The sequence below is a fragment of the Oncorhynchus keta genome, chromosome 32, assembly GCF_023373465.1.
Source record: "Oncorhynchus keta strain PuntledgeMale-10-30-2019 chromosome 32, Oket_V2, whole genome shotgun sequence".
NCBI classification, from domain to species: domain Eukaryota; kingdom Metazoa; phylum Chordata; class Actinopteri; order Salmoniformes; family Salmonidae; genus Oncorhynchus; species Oncorhynchus keta.
The window spans coordinates 3,862,240-3,877,961 of record NC_068452.1 but is presented as its reverse complement, the minus strand read 5'-3'; the positions used below and the strand labels follow the sequence as shown (position 1 = coordinate 3,877,961).

At 42.7% G+C, this 15,722-nt stretch overlaps 2 protein-coding genes across 3 annotated transcripts; both read right to left on the bottom strand.

Moving 5' to 3' along the window:
- Positions 1-865: 865 nt before the first annotated feature.
- Positions 866-3,397, bottom strand: LOC118364830 (small ubiquitin-related modifier 2). The gene is made up of 4 exons (XM_035746571.2): positions 3,237-3,397; positions 2,496-2,627; positions 2,064-2,135; positions 866-1,566 (listed from the first exon to the last, which is right to left on the bottom strand). The coding sequence occupies exons 1-4, from the start codon at positions 3,255-3,257 to the stop codon at positions 1,501-1,503; spliced, it is 291 nt and encodes a 96-aa protein (XP_035602464.1). The 5' UTR covers positions 3,258-3,397; the 3' UTR covers positions 866-1,500.
- Positions 3,398-3,606: 209 nt separating this feature from the next.
- LOC118364829 (ADP-ribosylation factor-binding protein GGA3-like) lies at positions 3,607-14,964 on the bottom strand. 2 transcript variants are annotated; one of them, XM_052490363.1, is made up of 17 exons: positions 14,886-14,964; positions 13,263-13,347; positions 12,937-13,012; positions 12,744-12,842; positions 12,513-12,636; positions 12,306-12,409; positions 11,844-11,924; positions 11,518-11,655; positions 11,208-11,289; positions 10,979-11,098; positions 10,501-10,737; positions 10,214-10,275; positions 9,801-10,063; positions 8,216-8,505; positions 7,905-8,074; positions 5,557-5,667; positions 3,607-5,211 (listed from the first exon to the last, which is right to left on the bottom strand). In XM_052490363.1, exons 1-17 carry the CDS (start codon positions 14,887-14,889, stop codon positions 5,101-5,103), a joined length of 2,157 nt encoding a protein of 718 aa, XP_052346323.1. In that variant the 5' UTR covers positions 14,890-14,964; the 3' UTR covers positions 3,607-5,100. The 2 variants fall into 2 exon arrangements, with proteins under 2 accessions (XP_052346323.1, XP_035602462.1); XM_035746569.2 differs by lacking the exon at positions 14,886-14,964 and adding an exon at positions 14,000-14,748.
- Between the last annotated feature and the right edge of the window lie 758 nt (positions 14,965-15,722).

Here is a 15,722-nt window from a genome sequence, read left to right as displayed (position 1 = left end):
GAGAACATTCCAGAACAACCTTCTCTGCAGCACTCCACCAATCAGGCCTTTATGGTAGAGTGGCCAGACGGAAGCCACTCCTCAGTAAAAGGCACATGACAGCCCGCTTGGAGTTTGCCAAAAGGCACCTGAAGACTCTTGACCATGAGAAAAATGACTATCTGGTCAGATGAAACAAAGATTGAACTCTTTAGCCTAAATGCATGCGTCATGCCTGGAGGAAACCTGGCACTATCCCTACAGGGAAGCATGGTGGTGGCAGCATCATGCTGTGGTGATGGTTTTTCAGAGGCAGGGACTGGGAGACTAGTCAGGATTGAGGCAAAGATGAACGGAGCAAAGTGCAGAGAGAGAACCTGCTCAGGACCGCAGACTGGGGCAAAGGTTCACCTTCCAACAGGAAAACCCTAAGTACAGAGCCAAGACAACGCAGAAGTGGCTTCAGGAAAAGTCTCTGAATGTCCTTGAGTGGCTCAGCCAAAGCCCGGACTTGAACATCTCTGGAGACGTGAAAATAGCTGTGCAGCAACGCTCCCCATCCTACCTGACAGAGCTTAGGAGGATCTACAGCTAATGGGAGAAACTCCCCAAATAGCATCATACCCAAGAAGACTCGAGGCTGTAATTGCTGCCGAAGGTTCTTCAACAAAGTACAGAGTAAAGGGTCTGAATACTTATGTAAATAATCTGTAAAAAAAAAAAATTGTTTTGCAAAAACATTAAACTTTTTTTCTTTGTCATTATGGGTTATTGTGTGTAGATTTTATACCTTTTTAGAAATAAGGCTGTAACCAAACAATGTGGAAAAAGTTTAGGGGTCTGAACTTTCCGAAGGCACTGTATATATCTATGACCGAGACAAATATAAAAAAAGATGACATTTATTTCAACAATAACAGATGAGTCAATGTAAATGCTTATTGGAGAACATCAATACAAGTTGCATCACAAACAACTTCTACAACATAAGTATATAAAAAAAAAGAAGAATCCATCTCTGAAAACAAAACAGAAAACTCTGACCAGCAATCGTCAAAACAGATGATATAGATGTAAAGAACTTACACACACCTTCCAAAAGACATTGTCCAGAATTGTAGGATTTGATTGCTGGATTAGTTCAGCACATGAAACAGGATCTGACAATAGGTATCCTCACTCAGTTGTTTATGTACAGAATAAATGCAAGGATGATATAATATACAACAGTATGTTATGTGCATTTTGTGAATATCAGAGTGAATGGTATTGACACTTGTAGAACTAGGTATGCTGAATCCCAAATTGACAAAACTTCTACTCCCGTAGAACTGAAAGGAATTGAAGTATCCAACATGGCGATAAACACAGAAAGTCAGATATTACCATATTGGTCCAATCTTTTCAGATCTGCATGAAGTGCCAGGGATAGGAGTTAGAGGTCAATTTGAAATTCAGAAGCGGAGTTTCAGAAAATACATTATTAGGGGAGGTAGGGGTGTTGGTGGGGAACATTGGACCCTAGTGAAGAAAACCTCCCGTTTGCTGCTGGAACACATCGATTGTGTCTTCATCTTCCATTTCCAACTGAAAAAACAAAAGTCATAGTCAAGATCAGTTATAGCAATTTATAAGCATTTTTCTACCAGAGTAAACCAGCTTCAATGGTCAGGATAAAACATGTTTAAATATTTTTGGGTGGTATTTTGAAGTTTTATTGACAGGTTCAGATCAGAATGTTAAAGATCGACTGTATGTTTTGTTTATTCCATGTGTAACTCTGTGTTGTTGTATGTGTCGAATTGCTATGCTTTATCTTGGCCAGGTCGCAGTTGCAAATGAGAACTTGTTCTCAACTAGCCTACCTGGTTAAATAAAGGTGAAATAAATATAAAGATGAGAGGATTACAGGAGAGGATTACAGGAGAGAAAGTAAGTGGAGGAACAGGGATTGAACCTCTGCCTCCAGGGAACTATGTTGTCCTTGAGGCAGCCCCCGGCAAAGGATAAAAACGTTTGCCAATGAACAGTCAACTCAACCATATGATATGAGGAACAATAACAAACCTTATCCACCAACTTACTTGTGCTGGTGTGTCTGTCTCGTTGATTGGTTGCCCATCGAACCGGAACCGTATTTGCCTAATCGTCAGGCCCTGTGGAAAGGCATCACAAGACACTTAAATATTAACTTAAAATAATATATAATGCACAATATTTCAATCAAGGGAACTTGTGCATTGTAATAAAGCGCTCAGTCTGGGCGCATGTCATGTTGCATGCTTAGTGAGTACAACTTCCCCCGATTAGGCTCATACCTTGCATGAACAGAGGTCCCCTCTGCCTTGTAGCACACGTGACCGCCCACCTGAAGTGTCTTACCAGTCACTACCACGCGAAAAGCTAGCTATTCGCTAGCGCAAGTGGGAACACTTCAGGCTGAGGAGTAAGTTTCACACATCCCCATGTGCTACACATGCATGTTTGTCAGTCAATGGATGTTGATGTTGCCTTACCTGTCTTTCGCAATATGCCTTCATGAGTTTGCTGAGGGGTGTGTGCCTTTTGATCTTGAACTGCACCACTGAGCCGTCTTGTCCTGCCACCTTCAAGTTGATGTGGTCATTGTTCTCAGTCTTTACTCCTTCCTAAAAACAAATAAAACAGATTCCATGATTAGAGAAGGGAGTGGATATTTGGAACATTCTCTAGTAACTAAACTATCATTCACATCAAAACTAACTTTCAAATCACGGATGATATTGGATAGAGACATTATTGCGAAGTGCAATGGTCTGCAAGGAATACTCCAATTCCTAACAATGCAATGTTTACAACAAGCTAATTGATCATGTTAGCATGCTAACTACTGTATGTAGCTAGCTAGCTGCCATACTGTTATTCGGGCACGGGCCCTCGATGTTAGCTAGCTAGTCATCTAGGTTGCATCATGACAAGAAAACACATGAACAATATGAATATTACATTTCAATTAGAAAATTAAACTGCTTATGTTGACTGACACAGTGACTAAATCCCATAAGGCACATTACTACTGACATTATTCGCTAGCTATCTACACGCTAGCAGTTAGCCTAGCTGTCCAGACCGATTCTGAAATATTTTCTAGTAAATCAACCGGTTTAGTAAATTAGCTGCCCTAAACCTCAAACTTTTTCAGAATATCAGACAGACCAACATAACGAGAATACAACTTCACTGTAAATATTGCGAATAAAATACGTATCATTGCTCACCTTGGGTTTTTCGTCTGCCATGGCTGCTACACTTCAGCGACTGTGCGCCTTCTCCACGACGCTTCGGCAGGAGCGCCACTTCCATCCGCGCCAGTTTGGAGGAGCAGTCTGTGCTGCGCTTTTTCCATGACGATACATTTCTGAGCACTCAGTGTGTGTCCAGTGTTACATTTCTGTGCATCTACAGTGTGTGCGCCCAGTGTTGCTTGTTGGTGTGAAACTAAACTTAAAAATACAAAGTAAAATGACATTTTCTAAGAGTGTTGATTAGTTAAAGGTGTTTCATCGCAGGTAATCAGACTGTATGGGCGCAAGTAGGTTAGGGCAGCCATGGCAGGCATATGAACATACCACATACATAATGTGGCAATTCTTTAAAATTAAGACTTTAATTTTTCATGCGATGAAACAGCTGTTTGAAAATACATTTACAGTACATACTTCTGTTCAATCTTAAAGAACCACACATTAATGCACATTAATTAATTTGCCAGTCTCTGAAATGGACGATAAATACAGCAACAATTTATATTGAAGTTTGGAAGAGTCCTCCCATTGTAACATTGGTACTGATAACAGAAAATGGCTTCAGAACGCAGACAGACTGAATACAGACATAGATAGTCAGACACTCTTGTTACATACTAGTACATTGCAAGGGACACACATAAACCCTATTTTGAGTGACTGATTCATGTCATATTGTACCACTGCAGGCAAAGCACCTTCACCCATGGGCTGTTTGAATGGGGATACAAGGTCTACAACGTCGCAGATAGAAATGTAATGTCTGACAAACTTCCCTATTCAAACTCCTTCGTTCTACTCAATACAGGTCTATCTGAAAGTGCTGTGGTATTTCACCCTCCTGGATAAGCCCCAGGTTTCTACAAACTAATATTAAATTGCTACCAAGCCATTCAAAGTCAAGTATGCAGGGAAGAGTTCAGTATGCAAGGAAGAATTCAGCAGTAAACTGATCTCAAAACAATAGACAGAGCTTGCTTCGCTAACATCTCTGGAAACCAATAATTTCATGACAAGCACCTAAAAATAAATAAATACTTAAGGATTCACAGTCACACACCTTGGCAGGCCACCACCTCCCATAACTGAAACATGTCAAAATAGCACTAATAGAAATATATAGGTAGAAATAGAAAAATCCCACCTGACCAGATAAATAGCGCTCTGCTCCCAAAAATACAAATAATTCAATTGAATATATTCACAAAGTTCTTCTCAACAACAGTATGCAAGTGTTCAGCATTTAGCTATCTGTACTGTCATTTATCTGCACCATCATTTTCTACTGAGGTATTGTATTGGAATAAAGTGAAAGGGGGCAGGTGGAAAAGAGATACACGTATGCTACTAGTCTAGGGCTTCTTTCCCATTAACTGTGACAAATCGGGAGCTTGTCCCTGTCCAATTACTGGTAGTTCATTGTAACAGTCTTGTGTAACTGCCCAATATATATCATGTGATAACTTCCACTCTTATCACATGCTAGGCTGGCTCTTATTGACCGTTCAAAGTTACATTTCCAAGTGTATATGACTGCTCTAAAACCAAACATTGTAAGTCTGTACGGCATTTCTAAAGTGCAGCAATTCTGTAACAATTCCATTCAGAGAAGATTGGGCTTGAAGTCAAATTTTGTTTTAAAATGACACCTAACAGAAGAACAATGTAACAAATGGCACAATGATAATAGCGCTTAATAACTTACTAGTATATGAAACATTCACAAATACATTGATTCTCCCCCAAATAGTCTTTGTAGTGTCAACTGACTCAAGCTCAAGCTGTCCCCACCATGTGTTACTGTATTGTCCTTGGCACCATTTTGCGGTTAGGGGGGCTATAGAGCCCCCCATATCTCCGCTGGGGGGAACTGGTCCACCTCCCCAGTCTCTGTGCACTGCTGCTCTCCCAGTGTGAACGTCAGCTTGTATCTCATCCGGACCTTCTCCTGCGAGAGAGACACACACACACACACACACAGAGTTAGCATGACAGCTTAGCCTGCAGGTTAGCATTGTAGCATCCTTTCTATTTCAAACTAGAGCACACAAATGATCCAGGCGATATGAGACATGGGTAGGTTATGTCAGGAATCATAAAGACCAAGTAACAAGTAAAGGATGGATTAATGGATCCTGAATCTTAGCAGGGATCACACAGACAAAATGTATGCACTCACTGTACCATAACATCTACTAAGTGGAATATATTATTACATTATAATAACCACATTTTCAACTCATGCAAATATCAGATGAATAACTCTCATTGACTACACTAGGAGGACTCTCACCATCAGTGGGTTGGCCAGAAGCATGACTTGAGTGATGGCGGCGGGGGGAAAGATGGGGTTAAAGGGCGCCAGGTCAGTTCCCGAGGGCGGTTGTAGTCTCACCTTCATCGACTGGCAAGGGGGAAGGAATAAACAGGGAGGTGGTGTTGGGGGGGGTTATCAGTGGCAGTTTGAAGACAGGCTTTGATTTATATATATATTTATTTATTTACTCACAAATATTATAGTTTGAGAAAACTTCACTGCCTGTCTAAAGCAGTACCTCACTGAACATCTGACTTGTCAGGAGAGCGAGGATTCAAGTATGCTAAAATAATGATGCTCATGAGTTCTTTTCCCCAACTACAGCAGGGTTCTCCAACTGGCAGCGTTGGTTTTAATTGGCCCCCCAGGCTCTGAGCAAACTTTTTTCTCTCCATTGTTGGACATAAAATAATGTCAAAACACCAGGAAATCAGCTCCAAGTGATTTTAATGTTGGGGATCTGTTGCTAAGTATTCCCACACATACAGTGCCTTGCGAAAGTATTCGGCCCCCTTGAACTTTGCGACCTTTTGCCACATTTCAGGCTTCAAACATAAAGATATAAAACTGTATTTTTTTGTGAAGAATCAACAACAAGTGGGACACACTCATGAAGTGGAACGACATTTATTGCATATTTCAAACTTTTTGAACAAATCAAAAACTGAAAAATTGGGCGTGCAAAATTATTCAGCCCCCTTAAGTTAATACTTTGTAGCGCCACCTTTTGCTACGATTACAGCTGTAAGTCGCTTGGGGTATGTCTATCAGTTTTGCACATCGAGAGACTGACATTTTTTCCCATTCCTCCTTGCAAAACAGCTCGAGCTCAGTGAGGTTGGATGGAGAGCATTTGTGAACAGCAGTTTTCAGTTCTTTCCACAGATTCTCGATTGGATTCAGGTCTGGACTTTGACTTGGCCATTCTAGCACCTGGATATGTTTATTTTTGAACCATTCCATTGTAGATTTTGCATCATTGTCTTGTTGGAAGACAAATCTCCGTCCCAGTCTCAGGTCTTTTGCAGACTCCATCAGGTTTTCTTCCAGAATGGTCCTGTATTTGGCTCCATCCATCTTCCCATCAATTTTAACCATCTTCCCTGTCCCTGCTGAAGAAAAGCAGGCCCAAACCATGATGCTGCCACCACCATGTTTGACAGTGGGGATGGTGTGTTCAGGGTGATGAGCTGTGTTGCTTTTACGCCAAACATAACGTTTTGCATTGTTGCCAAAAAGTTCAATTTTGGTTTCATCTGACCAGAGCACCTTCTTCCACATGTTTGGTGTGTCTCCCAGGTGGCTTGTGGCAAACTTTAAACAATACTTTTTATGGATATCTTTAAGAAATGGCTTTCTTCTTGCCACTCTTCCATAAAGGCCAGATTTGTGCAATATACGACTGATTGTTGTCCTATGGACAGAGTCTCCCACCTCAGCTGTAGATCTCTGCAGTTCATCCAGAGTGATCATGGGCCTCTTGGCTGCATCTCTGATCAGTCTTCTCCTTGTATGAGCTGAAAGTTTAGAGGGACGGCCAGGTCTTGGTAGATTTGCAGTGGTCTGATACTCCTTCCATTTCAATATTAGCGCTTGCACAGTGCTCTTTGGGATGTTTAAAGCTTGGGAAATCTTTTTGTATCCAAATCCGGCTTTAAACTTCTTCACAACAGTATCTCGGACCTGCCTGGTGTGTTCCTTGTTCTTCATGATGCTCTCTGCGCTTTTAACGGACCTCTGAGACTATCACAGTGCAGGTGCATTTATACGGAGACTTGATTACACACAGGTGGATTGTATTTATCATCATTAGTCATTTAGGTCAACATTGGATCATTCAGAGATCCTCACTGAACTTCTGGAGAGTTTGCTGCACTGAAAGTAAAGGGGCTGAATAATTTTGCATGCCCAATCTTTCAGTTTTTGATTTGTTAAAAAAGTTTGAAATATCCAATAAATGTTGTTCCACTTCATGATTGTGTCCCACTTGTTGTTGATTCTTCACAAAAAAATACAGTTTTATATCTTTATGTTTGAAGCATGAAATGTGGCAAAAGGTCGCAAAGTTCAAGGGAGCCGAATACTTTCGCACGGCACTGTATGTGGTCATATAAAAATGTAAGCAAGGTTTTAAATTCTGATAACTTCTTGCAGTCTACAATTGATCTGTAATTATGTTCTGGCTCCAACCATCCACTCAAGAAAAATAATTAGCCCACGGCTGAATCTAGTTGATTATCCCTGTACTACAGTGTAAGTACAGACCACAGTGTAATTGAATAGGTTGTAACAGTGCGAGTGTCCACTGTCCAAGCCAGCCTTACTTTGGGTACAGCAGCCTGTAGAACTATGTTCCTGACGGGAAGAGGTGCCGTGTTCAGCATGGACACCACCATCACCAGAACGTCCGGCCGGCCCGGCGGACAGTCGGTGGCAAAGTGCAGGAGAACGCGGACCCCGTCTTTATCATAGGCCGTCACAGGACACAGCTTGCCTTAAACATCACAGAATGACAGAGAGAGGAAGAAAATACTCAGTATCTGCACTTCCAGCCACTGTACTGAGCCATCTATGTTGACCAAACTACAATACCCAGAAACCCCTGAAGGCAGGCTAAGGTCTTCCTGGGACTCACTTGGCTTGATGACTTCCAGGGGCACGTGGACATTACTTAGGGAGATCTCAGGGAACTTGGCTGGGCTGGCCTGCCCCAGCGGGAGAATCAGGATGGGGGACAGGGAGCGGAGAAGGGGGCTGTCATCAGCCTGGGTCTTAGGGGACAAGGTAGGGGCTGCAGCAGCAGGTAGGATACCCAGAGGAAGAGGGCTGGATCTGGAGGCGGGGATCCCAATTCTCGGGGAGGCATTGGCACCCATAGCCTCACCCATACCAAACAGGTCGCCGGTGTTGATCACACCAGACATGCTATAGTAGATGATGACAGATGGATGTACATTAAAACTGTACTCTCTACCGCCCATCCCTACTGCATACACTCAAAATAATAGATCAAGCAATAACACCAATTGGTTATAATACACGGCTCAAAAAAATAAAGGGAACACTTAAAGACAATGTAACTCCAAGTCAATCACACTTTTGTGAAATCAAACTGTCCACTTAGGAAGTAACACTGATTGACAATACATTTCACATGCTGTTGTGCAAATGGAATAGACAACAGGTGGAAATTATAGGCAATTAGCAAGACACCCCTAATAAAGGAGTGGTTCTGCTGGTGGTGACCACAGACCACTTCTCAGTCCCTATGCTTCCTGGCTGATGTTTTGGTCACTTTTGAATGCTGGCGGTGCTTTCACTCTAGTGGTAGCATGAGACGGAGTCTACAAACCACACAAGTGGCTCAGGTAGTGCAGCACATCCAGGATGGAACATCAATGCGAGCTGTGGCAAGAAGGTTTGCTGTGTCTGTCAGCGTAGTGTCCAGAGCATGGAGGCGCTACCAGGAGACAGGCCAGTACATCAGGAGACGTGGAGGAGGCCATAGGAGGGCAACAACCCAGCAGCAGGACCGCTACCTCCGCCTTTGTGCAAGGAGGAGCAGGAGGAGCACTTCCAGAGCCCTGCAAAATGACCTCCAGCAGGCCACAAATGTGCATGTGACGCCGTGGAGAACGTTCTGCTTCCTGCAACATCCTCCAGCATGACAGATTTGGCTGTGGGTCAGTCATGGTGTGGGGTGGCATTTCTTTGGGGGGGCCACACAGCCCTCCATGTGCTCGCCAGAGATCACCCGCCACTTCATCAGGAGCATGCCCAGGCGTTGTAGGGAGGTCATACAGGCACGTGGAGGCCACACACACTACTGAGCCTCATTTTGACTTGTTTTAATTAAGGACATTACATCAAAGTTGGATCAGCCTATAGTGTGGTTTTCCACTTCAATTTTGAGTGTGACTCCAAATCCAGACCTCCATGGGTTGATAAATTTGATTTCCATTGATAATTTTGTGTGGTTTTGTTGTCAGCACATTCAACTATGTAAAGAAAAAAGTATTTAATAAGAATATTTCATTCATTCAGATCTAGGATGTGTTATTTTAGTGTTCCCTTTATTTTTTTGAGCAGTGTAGTTGGTGGCATTTAAATGTTACTTCAGTATCCACTTTCAAGCCTCACAATTACATGGTGTGCTACATGCTATCTAGCATCTAGCCTTCACAGGAACATAAAGTATGATTGGTAGTGGAGATAAGCACCTCTTGGGGCTGCCCAGATCCAACATGGCCAGGTCCTGCAGACTGTGGTTCAGGGAGGCGGAGACTGCCTGGGCAGCAGCACTTGGGTAGGGTAAGGAGGCCGCCACTGAGGATTGTGGGTAACTGACAGGGGCAACTGTCTTAGAAACAGGCTCTGTTGTAGAAGTTCCTAACTGGTCCAAACTGGCGGCTGTCGTAGAAGCTGCAGAGAATACAGGAGCTGGGAGGGCGCTGCCAAACAGGTCCAAAACTGGGTTGGGAGCCTGGAAGAGAAAGGGTTTAACATCACATTAAACATTGTGTGTCATGCTAATATTGTTGAGATCAATATTTCAAGGAAGGATAAATATTTCTACCAGATAAATGCTTCTGAAAGTATTGACTGGTTAGGACACTTGAAAATGGCCATTTACCTGCAAAAATGTCATCCACAGATTATTCAAGTCATCTTTTGCATGAACTGGGTCATTAAGTCCTGAAACAAACAAACAGTCCATATATCAGTCAATTTATTCTCCTGTTCTATCAAGAAAACCCACATTTCCCAGAAGAAGGAGAGACTTTGGCAATATATGTGGGGATTAGGTGAGTCTACTATGTGAATTCAATGTCAAAAACATGAATCACAAAGACACACAGAAGACTAATGCTTTCTTAACAGATCCAAGACATAAAGGTGCTGATACAGGATGTGCTGTACCTAGAGAGAGGAGCTCTTCGTCCAGTAGAGACAGTGCAGCAGAGGGTTTGCTGGGGCTGGAGTCCTCCATGACAGGGCAGGCCTGAAGATCCTGGAGGGGTGCAGACCCGTACAGTAGGTCGGCTGGGATGAGGTCTGGGTGCTGGGCTATAGGAGGATGCTCAGGTTGGGAGGGGCTCTGGAGGTCCAGACCAGCCAAGTCTATCAGGATCTCAGACTGGTTGCTGTCTTTGGTACCTGGCCAGGGAAGGAAAGAGATTGATTGAATTTCACTTATTTGTTGCTGCTACCATGATTTGTGAAGTTCACAAGATGAGGGTTAAACAGTCCAAGATGGTAAATACAATACGACACCAATGTGTTCTCAGATGAAGGGGTGCTTATACTTTTGTAAAGAATCCCCAGACCTGGGCCTCAGAAAGGAAAAGGTGGACAATCCCTGGTAGAAAATAAGATCTGTGAACCCTCATGTTCTTACATTGTGTAGTAGTTGATGGTCCAAGTGTCTCCACCTCTCCATTGACAGTCTGTCCCTCCACAATCCTCTTATAGGAGTTGATGACGCGGGACAGGTCATCGCTGGCCTGCAATATGTCACCTGGGGGTCACGAGAGATCAAAGGTCACAATGAAGTCTCATCCAACCAATCAATATGACCAATGGGAGGGATTTGACTATTTCGGCCAATAAGATGGCAGGTTGGTTACCTAAGCTGCTATCATTGTCCTCCGTCTCTGTGGCCAGCTTGAACACAGTCCCCCTCAACTTGTCACAGTCACCGTAAAGCTCCTGAAATGAAAAAGCAACACCAATAATAATATTATGTGATGACATCACATTTCATATATGCTTCCAAAGTGTACTAACAACAAAAGACAGATTTTTCAGGCAAACTTTCATTGTCTTGGAAGCGATTTAATTTTATTTTCCACAAAGTTAATCTATAAAAAGTGTCCATCAATTTTTTGGAGGGGGAAGAGTCTACAATAGTGATAGGGAAGTAAGATGTGGACCAACTTTGATAAGCTCCTTGTCGCCATCTGTTGATTGGTCCCTGCTGAAGTGGCTGAGCATCTCGTTGAGCAGTTTAACACTGTTGTTGACCTCCTCCAGAGTGCCGCTGCGCTTCGATGCTCTCTGCAGCCTCACCTCATCCTGAAACACAGCACACACCTGCCTTAAACCCACTGGGAGACAGTGACTGACAGAGGGCCGGATTCAATCACTTGTCGTCATTATGGTCGTCGTCAACGTCATTATGATGCTTGTGTAGCAACTCTGTTTACACAACTACTGCCTCGATCACTGGATGCATGTCTGTATGATGATGCATGTAGGCTAACCTCTTTGACCATGTTTTTGATGAGGCGGTTGGCCTCCTGTAGATCCTCAGGCTTTTTGCTCTTCAGAAGCTCAGCCAGACGCTACAGAGAGAGAGGATAATAATAAGTCAGAGTCTCTAGTACTCTAGTCTGTTTCCCACAGTAGGGTCCAGTCACAGCAGCCAAGATCCCAGGGCTTGAAAAAACATATTTTGATCATAGACCAACGTGAAGCTCTGAAAAGCAAACACGCCAGGACCAATGAGAAAGAGGATGAGACAGTCAGGAGGGTATTCATAGTGTAATTGTTATTGTCATGACATAGCCATAATCTATCTAGCCTATGCTATTTGCATTCCAAAGACAGAATTCAAACATATATTTTTGAAAGATAACACAATTAAAACGTTCTTCACAAAGTAAAATCATAGCGTCCGTATACAAAGATCTTCCATCAAACATCATAAGAAGGAAACAGCTCACCTTGCTCTTCTCCTCGTTCTCAAACACAGGATTCTTGGGCCAGGAGGGGGGCGACAGCATCAGTGTCTTATCCAGAGGAACCTCGGGGTCAACTGTGACAATACCTGAAAAAATGCAACAGTTAAAAGTGCCATGGCGACTTTACAGTATAGGCTAAATACCAATGAAAACCTGAAATAGGGTAATTTTGAAATGTTGAAATACTACCTTGTTTCTTCAGCATTTGATAAGCTTCACTGATCTTAGCCTCATCGGGTAGAGAGAGCGTCCAGCTGAAGAGCATATCTACCACTCTCTTCTTCACCACCTCCGACACTCTGTCACCGAGATACTGGAACAGGAACAGGGTTCAGCTGGATGGATTCCATTTTAACAAAGCAACAAATGACATACAGAACTATGGGATTAAGGACCAATACAAAACAGTTATCTACTTACTTTAGGTGACACCACTTTGATGAGTTCATTTAGAAACCTAAATTTCCCAACTTCGTTGTGAAACCTTTTCCCGCAGTTCTTCATGCAAGCCTCTAAAACCTGCAGATTTAAGTAGTCCATGTTAGAGCTCCAATAATTATATGCCTAGTGATAAATTACAAATACTCAATGTAAGAGTGGGATGTTTACGCACCATCAAAGCCTGTATCGCCTCCCATTCTTGTGGGGACTGGATTTTATGGGCTAACAATCTCACAGCAATCTGTGGGCTGAAATTAAAATCATATAATATCAGAACAAATCTCAAACGATTCAAAGATTCAAAAGTTCCAAATTAGACTAATTTGAGATGTTGCAGTTGACAACAATAAAAAGTTAAAACCATTACATCTTCAGAAAAACCTAAGGATTACAATGAGATTACTACCGTAACACTGCCGAAATGAGTTCAGCTTCTGAAATATGATCCAGGGGAACTGCAGTAACGTTACTTGAAGAGCACAGAAAAAGCATCCATACCCTTCCAATTCCTTATTGATTTGGTCACAGAATCCTATCATATACTCCCAGTCTTCCTGCCTGTTGGATGGGTTGGTGGCCTTGTCTGCAAGGGGGAATGATCACATGAATATATATCCCTGACTGCGTTTTCATAGGCTCCTTTATAAAATAAACTGCTCATGGCTGACACCTGAATGTGATAAAAGCCAAACATGTCATGCATTACTGCACATTCGTCTTGACGCAAGCACTGCAAGATCTAGTCGAATGCCGGCAGCCCTAGCAGGAAATTAGGTAGGTAGGTAGGTAGGTAGCTAGGTAGGCAGGCAGTTAGCTAGTCAGTTAGCTAGTCACAGAGTCGTGTAGCCAGCTGGAGGTTCATTTGTAAACAACTACAGTAGTTACAGTAGTTGCTAAGCTATCTAGCTAGCAAACGAACTCCTAAAATCTTGACAACTAGCAAAAAATAGAAGCTTAGTTAGCTAGCTACCTAACAAGAGTCAATAAAGGGTCGTGAACATGAACTGTTGTTGCCAAAATAGCTAGCTAACGTTAGCTCATTGCAAGAAACCTCTCATGCCCCAAACATTGACTCAAAAACACGATAAATAAATGAAAATAGGCATTTTTGACATTTGTATAAAATGTGCATTCTAGCTGGCACTGGTGATGTGGTTGTGAATGGCCAAATTGTTGAACATTAAAACGATTCATAAAGAATTACATATAATTTAATTTCCAAGCATGTAACTCACTGAGCCACGACTCCAGCGAATCCCCTTCCGCATCCGCCATATTCACTGCAGATACACCAATGGGCGTATTCGATTATGCTGAACCACGGGGCACCGGTCGTGAACGGGAAAACGCGGCGAGGGAGGAGCGCAATCTCAAATCGAACAGTAATCTGCTGCGATCGATCATGTTGTCTACATCACGATGCATACATCTCTTTTCCCTACAATATGTTTGAATTTTCAAAGAGTTTTCATTGGTAAGGCAGATAAAACGTTTTTATCGAAAGCAATGACTTTTGCATGTGAAAACAAAATCCTGCTCATTACTCCACGTGCTTAATAATGTCACTTTTGTTTGGGACCCATTTAGCTGGCGTTTTGAAAGGAGCACCTGGCTCAAACCCAGGAGGCAGCCAATGTTATGATCATTTGTCGGTACAGATGGTTTGTTTAGCCTACATAGCAGGTTCGGATAATTATCGTAGCGTGTTAGGAAAATGTACATCGCAGTTTCGGCGAATTAATGCAGCAGGTTAATAGAACTAAAGTAGCGGATTAGGATAATGAATGTACAGTTTAGGAGAACTAACGAAGCAGGTTATGTGAATTAACCTAGTAGATTAGGAGAATAAAATGGTATTTGTCACATGCGCTGAATACAAACAGCTTCTACCCCCAAGCCATAAGACTCATGAACATCTAGTCAAATGGCTACCCAGACTATTTGCATTGCCCCCCCTGTTGTCATCTATGCATAGTCACTAATAACTCTACCTACATGTACATACTATCTCAACTAACTGGTGCCCCTGCACATTGACTCTGTACCAGCAACCCCCTGTATATATTGTTATTTTTCACTGCTGCTCTTTAATTACTTGTTACTTTTATCTCTTATTCTTACCCATATTTTTTGGGAAATGCACTGTTGGTTAGGAGCTCGTAAGTAAGCAATTCACTGCAAGGTCTACCTACACCTGTTGTATTCGGCGCATGTGACCAATGAAATTTGATTTGAAGACCTTACCGTGAAATGCTTACTTTTGAGCCCGTAGCCCTTAACCAACAATGCAGTTTTAAAAAACAAGTAGGAAAATGCAACTTGTCAGGATGCTCTCGATGGTGCAGCTGTAGAACCTTTATACACTGCTCAAAAAAATAAAGGGGACACTAAAATAACACATCCTAGATCTGAATGAATTAAATATTCTTATTAAATACTTTTTTCTTTACATAGTTGAATGTGCTGACAACAAAATCACACAAATTATCAATGGAAATCAAATTTATCAACCCATGGAGGTCTGGATTTGGAGTCACACTCAAAATTAAAGTGGAAAACCATACTACAGGCTGATCCAACTTTGATGTAATGTCCTTAAAACAACTCAAAAATGAGGCTCAGTAGTATGTGTGGCCTCCACGTGCCTGAATGACCTCCCTACAACGACTGGGCATGCTCTTGATGAGGTAGTGAATGGTCTCCTGAGGGATCTCCTCCCAGACCTGGACTAAAGCATCCGCCAACTCATGTACAGTCTGTGGTGCACCGTGGCGTTGGTGGATGGAGCGAGACATGATGTCCCAGATTTGCTCAATTGGATTCAGGTCTGGGGAACGGGCGGGCCAGTCCATAGCATCAATGCCTTCCTCTTGCAGGAACTGCTGACACACTCCAGCCACATGAGGTCTAGCATTGTCTTGCATTAGGAGGAACCCAGGGCCAACCGCACCAGCATAT